At 40.9% G+C, this 13,542-nt stretch overlaps 1 protein-coding gene across 2 annotated transcripts in view; it reads right to left on the bottom strand.

Moving 5' to 3' along the window:
* Window positions 1–13,542, bottom strand: part of tulp4b (TUB like protein 4b) — a 34,340-nt gene that overhangs the window by 1,991 nt on the left and 18,807 nt on the right. Inside the window, exons 8-15 of one of the 2 annotated variants that reach the window (XM_056476963.1) lie at window positions 11,603–11,757; window positions 11,092–11,316; window positions 9,034–9,268; window positions 5,631–5,775; window positions 5,288–5,429; window positions 4,975–5,068; window positions 4,748–4,891; window positions 1,098–4,666 (exon numbers count right to left, since the gene is read on the bottom strand). In XM_056476963.1, the coding sequence (XP_056332938.1) occupies window positions 1,098–4,666; window positions 4,748–4,891; window positions 4,975–5,068; window positions 5,288–5,429; window positions 5,631–5,775; window positions 9,034–9,268; window positions 11,092–11,316; window positions 11,603–11,757 (4,709 nt within the window). Of the gene's footprint in view, window positions 1–1,097; window positions 4,667–4,747; window positions 4,892–4,974; window positions 5,069–5,287; window positions 5,430–5,612; window positions 5,776–9,033; window positions 9,269–11,091; window positions 11,317–11,602; window positions 11,758–13,542 lie in introns of both variants that reach the window. The other variant, XM_056476962.1, reaches the window with a different exon arrangement.

The raw sequence follows: 13,542 nt of genomic DNA on the forward strand, positions 1-13,542 counted from the left end.
GTGCACCAAATAAGGACATGAAAACAACTTTGTTTGCCTTTGAATTCTCTTTCACTTCAGATTAGGGTGCCTGTATACCACAAGCAAATATAACGTTTGTCAGTGCAACATGCTAGCAACATTGCCATCAGTTTAAGATTTTTTAAAATAGGCCAGTGTTTCCCAACCCTGTTTCTGAAGGTACACCAACAGTACACATTTTCATCCTCTTCCTATTCAAACAAACCTAAATCAAATCATCAGAACATTAAAAGAGACTCCAAAACCTGAAATGAATGGTACAGATAAGGGAGACCAGGAGTGCCACTAGGGGGGGAAAGTTAGGACAATTCTAAGGGCCCATGCCATTTTGGGGCCCCCAGAGATACTATTAAGGGCCCAATCGACCACCCCGCCTTCGCTTTCCCCCCCGCTCAAAATGTTGTCATAGGGCCCGTGCCGACCAGTGGCGCCCCTGAGGGAGATACCAAGATATGTACTGTTGGTGTGCCTCCAGGAACAGGGAAACACTGACAAAGTAATTTTTACAGTTTTTTGGGTGCCCCAAAGGTTTCTTAGAGTTTCGAATGATTACAGTTGAACCACTGAAGCAACATGAATTTACTCACCATCCTTCGGCTTAGTCCCTGATTTATCAGGGGTCGCCACAGTGGAATGAATCACCAGCGAATGTTTTATGTGGTGGATGCCCTTTTAGCCGCAACCCAGTACTGGTAAACACCCATACACTCTCCTATTCACACACACACATTCATTCACTATTCACCTTTGAACTGTGGAGGAAATCGGAGCACCCGGGGGAAACCCATGCAAATACGAGGGCCACATGGACTGTTTTGACAGTGTTTTGGTTTCTTTTCTGGACTTTGAACATCTCGAGACCATTGCTGTATATGGAGAATGAGAGAGCTCTTAGATTTCATCTAAAATATATCAGTTTATGTTCCAAAGATGAACGAAGGTCCCAGTAGATTTAAACAACTTCAGGGTGAATAATTAATAACAGAACTATCTTTGTGACAGCTAATAAAGCACTTTTTTCAAAGTGATTTCTAACACCCCAACCCCAAAATAAGTCAATAAATAAAATTATTTACCTGACGACCATCAAGCTCAATCTGAAAGTTTTTGGCTGATTCTTGCGTTACCCGTCCTCCAAAGTCGAGCTGGTAAACCTGGGTGGCTTCATTCCACAATGGCTGCTTGTTGGCCATGACATAAACAAATCCTTGGCTGCCAAGACTGCGATCCTCTCTCTCGTTAGCTTTGCGACACTTTATTTCCTCAAGCTCGTTTGCTGTGCGCAAATTCCGCTTGCTCTTCCAACCTTTCTTGCTGCTCTGGCTTTGGTTCATTAACTCATCACCACTAATAAACAGCTCAGGCTCACTCTCTGAGCTGTCCTGGAACTCATTGGAAGTCCTGCTCAGTTTCTTGGCCTTGTTCAGGGGCTCCTTCTGCCCTTTAGGCTTCTTTTTTTCCCTGCTGCCGAGTCTTGGGCTGGAGATCAGGGAATTGAAGTCAGAGAGTGTGCGACTCTCTTTTTTGGATTTACCTTCAGAGACTCCAGACATATTGGCCTCTTCTGCCCTACTGTCAAGCCTCTTACGCCCCTTTTTGCTAAACCTCTCTGCTCCCTGTGGACTCTCATTGAGAGAGGATTGATCCTGAAAGCTTTCTCCAGATTCAGCAACCACTTCTGAGGTGCTCTGGTGGTTCAAGTGTTCAACAGGTGGAGGAGGAGGAGGGAGAGGAGGTGGAGGAGGTGGTGGTGGCGGAGGTGGAGGTGGTGGAGGCGGAGAGAGAACTGGTTTCTCTAGGGTCTGATGAGTCTTACTGGGGAGTGTGGCAGAATGGTCTGGCATGGGAGGACAAGAGCTGTAAGTGCTCCAAGGGTGCAAGCTCATAGGATGCAACTGAAGGTTGTTGCAGGAACTGGTCCCTGGGTACATTGGTGGCAGAGTACAACAACCTAGATTGGTCAAATTAGAGGGATAACCAGGGGGCAGGACTAAAGTTGAGTCTTGTTGGCTGAAAGGGCTTGATGCCACCATGTCATTGGGGCCACAAGTTTGTGCAGGACTCTGCAAAGGCTGAAGTGGAGGTCCACCATGCCCCACAACCGAAGGGTAGGGTGAAAGAGATAACTGATAGGGTGATGGAAGAGTCATAGAATTGGGACTGGGAGTATGCTTAGCTGAAAGAACAAAAGGTAGCCGGGTCATGTCTAAGTGCTGTGGCTGGCTAAGTATAAATGGCGGTGGCTTATGAGGTGGAGGTCCAGGCAATAAATTTTGCTCTTGAGGTATCCAGAGTTGTTCTGCTGCAGGGGAGTCCCATTGATAAGGCGGAGGTCGCTTGACTGTCAAGTTGACATCCCCTAGGGTTAAATGGCGCATTGATTTTTCAAGATGACACTGCTGACTGACTGTCTCATCTTCTGTAAAGGCAGAATTCACATAGACAGTTCTGTCTCTACTGTTGTCAGTGGGACTTAGGAGGTTATAGGAGGACTGGGATGCTAATGGCGAGGCACTTTTGGAGTGCACAATTATCGTGCTGTGTTGGGCTCCTTTGCCCGGTGGGAAGTCTTGCCTCACAACTGTTCCTCCAGCTATTCCACTGCTGTTGGTGCCACCACCAGTGACACTTACACTAGTGCTGCTGCTGTTACTACTACACTGAGTGCATGTGTACAAAGCGGAGGGTATTCTCGGCTGATAAGACAGCGTGAGGGAACCGTTCATTTTGGATTTTGTTGGTAGTGTCCTCACTGCATCCACCATTTGAGAAACCTTCAGAGACGGTTCCCTTCTATCTCGACGCAAAGTGGCATGAATCAAACTGCTGTCAATCCTTTGCGTAGGACTTCTAATTGTGTTCATCTGGTTGGATGTGTCTGGATATGGTGGTGGGTCTCCACTTGGTATGGAATATCTAGGCACTGAGAGGCGACTAAGAGTTGCTGAGCTGTATGGCAACTGGACCTTCTTGTTTTCAGATGAAGTTACTTTCAGTGTAGCAGAGCTGCCCATTCCCTGCATCCCATAAGCATTTTGGTTTCTTAACAGGCGTCTTCTTGGACGACATACCTCTTCGACATTTCCACTGCTGTCAAATGTGGTGATTCTTTCATAACCCAATGGAGTTGGGTATTGTAGGCTAATTGGGTGAAGAGAGAATTCGTCCTTAGTTAAACATGTATCTGTTGACAATGTAGTGCCATTCTCATTGCTAACAAGAAGACCAGGAGGGGCTGTAGTGGGAATAGCAGCTGCAGCGGATACCACTGTGCCGGGATAAGGTGGAGGAGGGTTTACCTTGCGCAACTGGATCTCAAGAGTGTCCATTTCAATGAATGACTGTGGTCGTGAAGGAACTTTTAGAGGGAGGACTTGTTCTCCTCTATCTGGTGGCTGGTCCGGATGAGGAATTTGAGGCATCAGCTGTAACTGATGGAGGGATAGAGTAGCATAGCCTGAAGGTGAAGGTTGGAGGGACATCTGCATTTTAAGCTGCTGCTGCATTTGTTGATGTTGTCTTTGCATTTGTTGATGCTGCATCTGTATTTGTTGATGTTGCTGCTGAAGCTGTTGCTGCTGCTGCCTCATCTCCAGAATTTGCTGTCGAATTTGTTGCTGCTGCTGTTGCATCTGTTGTTGCTGCTGCTGCATTTGCTCATGTTGAATCTGCAGTTGCTGCTGCTGCTGTTGAAACTGTTGTTGATGAATTTGTTGTTGTTGGTGTTGCAGTTGATGTTGTTGCATTTGCTGCTGATGCAGCTGCTGTTGGTGTTGTTGCAACTGCTGTTGATGCTGCTGTTGCAGTTGTTGATGTTGTTGTTGTAGTTGTTGATGCTGTTGATGTTGCTGTTGTAATTGTTGATGCTGTTGTTGCAGTTGCAGTTGCTGTTGATGCTGCTGTTGTAGTTGTTGTTGTTGATGCTGCTGTTGTAGTTGTTGTTGTTGATGGTGTTGTTGCAGTTGTTGTTGATGCTGTTGTTGCAGTTGCTGTTGATGCTGCTGTTGCAGTTGTTGTTGATGCTGCTGTTGCAGTTGTTGTTGATGCTGTTGTTGCATTTGTTGATGTTGCGGTGTTTGCAATTGTTGCTGATGTTGCATGTGTTGCTGTTGCAGCGACTGTTGATGCAGCTGCTGTGACTGATGCTGCAATTTCAGATGATGCTGTTGTGGTTGTAATTGCTGTTGATGTTTTGACTGTTGATGGTCTTGTTGTTGCTGACGTTGTTGGTGGGGTGGTTGTGGCAGATGATGTGGAGGTGGAGGAAGAGTTCCACTCAAAATGTTATTCATTTCCAGTCCACTGAATATCACCTGTCCAGGGTTTGAGTATCTGGTTGGCACAGTGTACTGTGCTGTAACAGTGTCCTGACTGTGCTCAGATACTGTTGCATTAGCCGCTGCTGCTGTTGCTGCTGCTGCTGTTGCTGCTGCTGCTGCTGCCGCCGCTGCTGCAGTTGCCGCTGCTGCAGTTGCAGTGGGATTAGTAAGGACATCTAGCTGTATGTTTTGATTGGCTAGTAGAGACTGAACAAGGCCTATGCTCTGAGTAGGTGACATGGCTTGAGCAGGGCTGTGAATTGGGGCAATGGGGATATTAACTGTGCAAGAAGGGTTGTCGGCTGACACTCCAGAAGGTCCCATAACTAGAAATAATCATATGCATCTTGAGATTAATTCTTTACATGTCTTTGATTTCTTGTTTTAGTAGCACAGAAAAGTCTTACCAGGTAAATCATCTTCATCCTCACTGAATACATTGGGATTGAAAACTGGCAGGCTCATGAAGTCCAGGGAAATTTTACGTACTTCAGGTAAATAGATGGTCATCTGACGAGGTTGCAAGTGCAGCAAACTAGTTTTATAAATAACTGAAACATGCAACATTTGTCAAAAAAGGTTTTAAAAACATTAGTTATTTTAAATAATTATAATACAAAACAAAACCATGTACCTGCTCCCAGATTAGCTGGCAAAAAGGAGGCAAGACCCACTATTTTAAACTTTGTTCCCCAGATGTTAGAGGTGACCTGGGCCAAGTAATTATGCTGCAAAGCACATTAATGTTAGCTATACAAAAGTAATCAAATTTGGTTTACTGTCAATTCTATTTTGCAAAACAGGAGATTAAGGAAAATGAGATGTCTACTGGGGTCATGGTCTAGAAATGTGACAAATACTTTACACAGTTATCTTGTCCACAGAGACAATACAAACACTGTACACATCTATTTTAGGCAAGAATATTGATTTAAAACATAATGTACCTCACTAAAGCCATCAACCGGAAACTCTCTTCGAGTGAGACTCGGAGACCGAAGTGGAGGCTTCTTTGGTAATCTAGGAGACCTAGACATTTCTTGAGATGTTTGGGCAAGTTTTGGAGACTTCCTTGATTCCATATTAATTCTAGGAATTTAAAACAAATGTACCAGAAACAATTAAGTATATGCATTTGTTTAGTCAAGACTAAAACCTTTTTAATTGTTCAGAAATTTGCTGTATTATATTTTTGCAAGATTGCGATTGTAAATATTTCTATTAAGTTTCAGGCACCCTTTAATGTAGTTTGAATGTTATATTCAACAGTACCTTATATGTTTAGAGTACCTAGGAAGCTTAGGAGACCTGTTTCCTCTGGAAAGTTTGGGCGACTTCCGCCCAACCCACTCATCACTCAGCTCAATATCGCTTGAGTCTGAGCAGTTACAGCTGTCAGTCATATAGGAGATCATGCCATTTACACAGACCTCATCTGAAAGACAAGATTGCATCAAATTGAAGATGTCTTCCATAAACATGTACCTATGCTTAAAGGCACAATATGTATGAACTTTTAATTAAAACTAGAACAGTGTTATATAAGTATTTTATTGACTTATGTACTTACATTCTCCCAAATGTTTTAAACAATGTTCAAATCCAGAGAAATAAGCTATGTTACAGTAACTAGACGGAGCGGGTGCTATGCATTCATGCTAATGATGTCACACACCCTCAATTTCTAGTTTGGTTTTATAGAAAACAGCGAAAGACTAAAGGCTAATATGACGGCAGCACAGAGCAGAAATTTAACAGAAGCCTAAAATGTATTTAGCCTAATAAAACAATGCTGCTTCTTCTCCACATGATCACAAGCAGAAGAACCAGAAGAGGTGGACTGTGACATAATAAAAGTCACGCACATTAGAGGATGACATTTTTTTTAGGAATCCCATGGGTCACAGGAGTCATCTTTGCTATTAATCACGGGATTGGGACGGTACAGGATTAAATATTAACGGGAGCAGATGGGAGCGGGAATCAATCAATAGGAAGATCACAAAAAAATTGCACCGCCATTTGTAGTTTTCTTTTAATACGCCTACAATGTAATGCAGTTTAAAAAGAACTACACGACCCAGAAGCCATCAGTGCTGGAGGGAACTAACACCAGCGGAGAAACTGATTTGGCAAAAAATGAATCACAGAAAAAAGTCAGAGGTAATGACATGTCCATTAAATTAACAGAACTGGTCGGAAAGTTGGAAACTTCATGAGAGTAAACTGTGATGGTGATAGCACGCCGTATGCTGCTTGTAAAACATGCTTAATCTAGCAAATTCAGGAAACAATCAGCCAAGCGTGTCTTCGTTTATCAAGCGAAAATTGCCGTCGGTCTTGTCTGACTGACAAAATTGCTCGCAACCGTCATAGGTTCAGTGTTTTCAGTCAGAGTAAATTAAATTTAATCAATTGAAACTAAAGGAATTATTGTATGCATGTATATTGGTGAGTGATGAGGACTGGAATATCTGCTGTTAATTTTTACATCTATCTGCTTAACTTTCTCTATAAAACCAGAATCATACTGAGTGTTTAATTTATTAAATTACTTGATTTAATAATTTGAATGAAATAAGCAGATGTAAAAGTTGTGTATGTATGTACAGGGCTTTACATTAACACACGCCAAATGCTGGAAGATTTCAGCGGTGGCGGAAAGACACACACTCCCACTAGCCACTTTGGCTGGTTGAAAATAATTTTCCTAGATAATAATTCTTAAAAGCAGTGTTTGACATAAAGTATGGTCCAATATGCATGCAATGGCAATCTTAGAAATGAGAAGCAACATGACAGACAAAAATAATTGCGTTCGCAACTTCGCAAAGCAGGTGAATACCGAATGAGAGGATATTCACTCGCCCTAACAGCTGATGCGCGTGACTATTTATAACGCGTGCGTGCTCCCGTTTCCTTTTGTGAAGCAACTGTGTCTAGAAACACAACTGATGTGATCGGTTCTCTTTCAAATAGACTAGATAAAAAGTGATGAACCTGCACCCACAGTCTTGCTGCTTTCAAGATTTCAGGAGTTGACTTATTGTAAGCAGCGCCGGTTGCTTTCACTTTAACCATTCTTTAAACATTATTTATGGGTCTAACATTACCTTTAGCCAGGACAGATTAATGTGCATATGTTTTGTTAAATAAAAAGTATAGTCTATAGCTATATTTTGCTTGTTTTGACACATTTAAAATTTGTGGCTAGGAAATAATAAATTGTTTATGTTTGGTGTGGTCAGAGATAAATTTGATAAATCCTTTATTTTGAGCTCTGAAATTATGTGAAATAAAAACTATGTAATACTATTGTAATATAGTATACTATGTAATAATATTGTAATACTATGAAACCAAGACCGATCGGCTCATGATTATTGAGAAAGCTCATACACGACACACAAAAAGTGAAATGAATGAGGAGGCATGTGGAGAAAAAAATCAAAATCAAGTAATTTTAGCATGTCAAAGTCATATTTATGTGTATAAAATATATTTTCCCAACCAATAAATTGTGGCTAGTGAAAATGGCGAGTGGTTAGTAATGTTGGTAATACTATATAGGTAATAATATATATATATATATATATATATATATATATATATATATATATATATATATATATATATATATATATATGTGTGTGTGTGTGTGTGTGTGTGTGTGTGTGTGTGTGTGTGTGTGTGTGTGTGTGTGTGTGTGTGTGTGTGTGTGTGTTTGCGCATGTATGTGTGTATAACTTTTGTTTCTGCTTATTTGATTTATAAATTTTTTTTCAAAACTTCTTTAACATTTAACATGTTAATTAAAAAAAACTTATCAATAAATGAGTAAAATGCAGCTTTATGTGCTGTTTGGGTTTATTAACCTATTGTAGACATGGTGTGGACTATGTACTGTTTTATTTACTGTAACTGATCTCCAGAAAATGTAGAAACAGGCACTCAGCAGCTGGTCTAAAACGGGATGGGGAGCAGATAAAATCAAATTCTAAGTATTACCTAAAGATTAAATGAAGAAAAAAAAAATATATGGGAGCGGTACAGGAGCGGGAGTCATTTTAAACAGAAGCGGTAGTCATTTTAAACAGGAGCGGGATGGGACAGGATAATTTTTTTACTTTCGTCTAGGAGTGGGACGGGACAAGATTTCTTTCTGTGGGAGTGGGACGGGACAGGAGTGAAAATCCACTCCCGTGTCTAACGCAGTGTTTCCCAACCCTGTTCCTGAAGGCACACCAACAGTACACATTTTCAACCTCTCCCTAATCAAACACACCTGAATCAACTCAGCAGAACATTAGAAAAGACCCCAAAACCTGACACGAATGGGTCAGATAAGGGAGATATACAAAATATGTACTGTTGGTGTGCCTCCAGCAACAGGGTTGGGAAACACTGCTCTAACGCACATCTCTTATCAACAATTGCTTCTCTTATCTCTTTAACAGCTTTCAGCCTTACTCTGCTGATAATAAGTGTTGAATATTTTAGCTCATCCATCAACATGATTTCTGCAGGAGTCCCACAGGACGTAATAAAACCACAACTCCCATAATTACTCAGTCACAGTGTCATCAAACTATGTCTTTGTTTGTTGTGAATATGCGCCCTCTAGTGGCTAAAATTACATACTGTGCCTTTAAAGTGCAATAAAGTCTATCAGCAATAGTGCATTTACTTGTACCTGCTTTGCCATCCATTTTTGGGTCCATAATGACAAACTCAGGTCGCAGTTTGCTGATGCGACGGCCCTTGAGAATGGGCACCAGACCTCCGAGGTGTTCCAGATAGAGGGTATAACAGGGGCCTCCAGCCTCAGGGTTTTCCTCTGAACGCTTCATAGTGCAGTGCAATCGTTCATTCCCTGCTGTGGGATAGCTCACAAAGTCTCTAATGTTGTTCGGATCAGGAATGGGGGGCTTGAGAGATAAAAAAACGATCATGCATTAATGCATACATAGGGCTGCATGATATTGGAAAAATCTGACATTGCGATATTTAGTTTTTCTGCGCTATATATTGCGATATGAACACAATTTCACCAAATGGTCTGAATAGCTGTTTGGAAAGAATTCCAATTCATTTATATTGATTAGGGTGATTTTGTAAGGGAGCTTTATGGTTTTCCTGAGTCAAACAGTATTCAGGTACAGAAATTAAATAACAAAATGTAAATTAACACTGTATTGTCTTCATTGTATTAATAATTTAGTCAAATTATTCTTCATTAAAGTTAAAAATGTTCTTTATTTGTGCCTTTAAATGCTTTAAACTCTCTTGAAATGTCTTTAAAAGACGTGCAGATGATAAAGTTTCACTTTATTATGATTATATTTTGCAACGACTCCACAATTCTTATGTTTTCTCAATTGTTGTGCTGTTCAGCTATGATCCCAACTCAACACACATCGTGATATTGACACACACATTGCGATATCCATGCTGAAACGATATATTGTGCAGCCTTATGGCCCGTTTCCACTGACTGGTACGGTACGGTACGGTTCGGTACGCTTTTATGGCCATTTCTACTGTCAAAAAGCGTACTGAACCGTACCGTACCACTTTTTCGGCACCCTTTCGAAAGGGTACCAAACACAAGAAAGGGTACCAAAAGGCGGAGCCACACGCGCAGCTGATCGCTATTGGTTTACAGAGATACGTCATTCGCTTACGCAACAAGCCAGAATGAAAACAAAAAACCCGCCATGTTTGAAATACACAGCGAGAGATTATAGCGGAATTATAAATACATATAAAAATGAGCCATGGTCGATCTAGGCTCAAACAAACCTTGTCGTCGTATTGATGAACAGCCACAAAGCCAAGAAGAAGAGCAGATTTACCCTGTGCCCCATAGTTTTTTACGAGCCAGTCTGAGGCGCGAGCGGTTTCGCTTTCTTCCTTGTGCTCGCGCGTGTCTATCATTATATCTGAAATAACAAACTTCTTGAGCTGATGATAATAACGTGCGCTTGATTATTGATGTGCTTTTAAAACCCGATCCTGTCAGACACTGACAAACGCGAGAGTGAAGCGTGAAGAAACAAAGGAGAAGCCGGAAAAAAGGAGCACATTATTTTTCAGCAAACATGAACAAAATGCCATCTATAACTAACTTATTATCATCACCTTTTAGACTAATATGAACCGGAAATGATTGAATTACTCTCTAACAGAGGCTACATGTGCTGCTGAAGATCACAGACACAGATAAGAGGTTTTCGCTGACTGTGGGCTATACTTTGTGTTGTTTTGAACCTAAATACAGACGAAATGTCTGTTGTGTGTAGTTCTTCTGTAATTGATAACATGTAAGGGTCTGTATGTGTTTATATATGTTCATTTATTTATGTAATATAATTACAGACGTTACAGTAGGCTGTTTCGCACTGTCATTGATCTGCAGTTATAATCAACTCATGTTCATTGAAAAGTTAGTAATAAACATTTCTACACAAGTATTTATGTGTATGAAGCATCTGTTTTGTGAGAAGTGCTTCTCATATGATATGTGAGCGACCCATACAGCTTTACTGTAGACATTTCCTCGAGCGAGAATGATGTCAACTGAAACTTTCTGTCATACACCACACCCACCAAAAGGGTACCCTTGTTAGTGAAAACGCAAGCCTGATAAAGGTGACCCGTACCAAACCGAACCGTACCGTACCGTACCAGTCAGTGGAAACGAGCCATTAGGCATGCATTAAACTGAGGACTTCACTTGCTTTTTTTGTACCTTGATAGTTGGAATGAATGCAGTGGTCACGTAGGAGCAGAGGAGAGAAGGCATGTTCAGTTTTCCCACATCTCTCTCCTCTTTCAGAGCACTGGCAATGCCCTGCTGGCACAGGAGCTGCAGGCTGGCCACACGGTGCTCCACACGCACCACATACAGGGCTGGTCCACATGCCAGAAACAACCGCGAATCCCTGTGACCCCAGCAAATAGTGGTGATGGGCCTCTAAAAGTGAAAGATTTAGAGTTTAAGTAAAATATAGAATATCATGTACAGTTGAAGTCAGAATTATTAGCCCTCCTGAATTATCAGCCGCCCTGTATATTTACCCCAATATCTGTTCAACAGAAAGAACACATTATTTTTATCTTTACCATGATGAGTAAACGATGACAGAATTGACATTTTTGGGTGAACTAACCCTTTAATTATTCCAAATGTAAACATGGTCATGTAAATATGCTTGACTTGTTACAAATATTGAGTGGTCTGATGAGCGGTCACAGCTCACTTGGGCTGGAGTTTCTAAAGTGTATATATGTTCTCCTTGGACATTGTAAAACTTGACAAGGGCGTTCCTCATTAAAGAGTCAGTGGGCAGCCCATGTCTCTCCATCCCGGCCACTGCCAGCAGATCTCCCTGAGAGCACCACTGCACTTCCACATCTGAAAACACACATGTTGTTGTTTATTTGACACAGACATCACAATTACACTGGACAAACCAAATGCATAAGGGTTTTTAGCAGACTTGCTAATTCTCAACATCTGTCCAACATAGGCTTGACATTTAAAAATAAGGAAACACATATACACAACATTATAATTCTTTACATGAAATAGCTAAAAGGCAAAAGCAAAGGCAGCATGATCAAACAAATTTATAACAGACTATTTGTGTTTTATTTTAACCACTTTTCAAGTACCCTACTAAAAACATTTACATTACTTTCTAATTTTAGGCTAACAGGTAAAGCATTCCACCGTTAGTAGTTGCTGATTAGTACTGATTAGCAGTGGTGGAAAGAGTACTGAAAAATCATACTCAAGTATAAGTACCCTTACTTGCCCAAAAATGTAGCGCAAGTAGAGTAAAAGTATCTGTTGTGAATATTACTCAAAGTTTGGGTAAAATGTGGCACCCTCAAAAGTTCTCATGAGTAGTGAGTAGTGAGTATTACTCTGTGAAAAGATGCGTTTACATGCAGTTTGTGCAAGACGTAACATTCTGTGGTGCATTTAGTGGTGTTACTATAGTCAGTCGTTCTTTTGTTACTTGTTTGTTCATACGTTCCTTCGTTCCTTTCTTCCATTGTTTGTTTGTTTATTCTTTCATTTGTTCGTTTCTTCGTTTCTCCTTTCCTTCTTTCCTTCCTTTGTTCTTTTGTTTGTTCCTTCCTCCCTTACTTCCTTCGTTTCTTCCTTCCTTCCTTCTTCACTTTGTTCTTCATTCCTTCCTTCTTTCGTTCATTCTGTCCTTCGTTCCTTCCTTCACTTCTTCCTTCGTTCATTCCTTCCTTCATTTCTTCCTTCCTTCTGTTGTTCCTTCCTTCATTCCTTCATTTCTTCCTTCCTTCGTTCCTTCATTCGTTTGTTAGTTCCTTCCTTCCTTCCTTTCTTCATTTGTTCCTTCATTCCTTCCTTCCATTGTTTGTTTGTTCGTTAGGTTCTTCATTCGTTCCTTCTTTCGTTTCTTCCTTCCTTCCTTTGTTCCTTCCCTCTTTCCATTGTTTATTCTTTCATTTGATACTTCTTTCGTTCCTTCCTTCCATTGTTTGATTGTTTGTTTGTTTGTTCCTTCCTTCGTTTCTCCCTTTCTTCATTCCTTCCTTCCTTCCTTCCTTCCTTCCTTCCTTCCTTCCTTCGTTTGTTAGTTCCTTCCTTCGTTCCTTTATTCATTCCTTTCTTCGTTCCTTCGTTTGTTCCTTCCTTTCTTCCTTTGTTTCTTCCTTTCATTCCTTCGTTCCTTCGTTTCTTCCTTCCTTCCTTCCTTTCTTCATTTGTTCCTTCATTCCTTCCTTCCATTGTTTGTTTGTTCGTTAGGTTCTTCATTCGTTCCTTCTTTCGTTTCTTCCTTCCTTCCTTTGTTCCTTCCCTCTTTCCATTGTTTATTCTTTCATTTGATACTTCTTTCGTTCCTTCCTTCCAGTGTTTGATTGTTTGTTTGTTTGTTCCTTCCTTCGTTTCTCCCTTTCTTCATTCCTTCCTTCCTTCCTTCCTTCCTTCCTTCGTTCCTTTATTCATTCCTTTCTTTGTTCCTTCGTTTGTTCCTTCCTTTCTTCCTTTGTTTCTTCCTTTCATTCCTTCGTTCCTTCCTTTCTTCCTTCATTCCTTCGTTTCTTCCTTCCTTCTTTCCTTTCTTCATTTGTTCCTTCATTCCTTCCTTCCATTGTTTGTTTGTTCGTTAGGTTCTTCATTCGTTCCTTCTTTCGTTTCTTCCTTCCTTCCTTT

Source organism: Danio aesculapii, chromosome 17 (assembly GCF_903798145.1).
Source record: "Danio aesculapii chromosome 17, fDanAes4.1, whole genome shotgun sequence".
NCBI classification, from domain to species: domain Eukaryota; kingdom Metazoa; phylum Chordata; class Actinopteri; order Cypriniformes; family Danionidae; genus Danio; species Danio aesculapii.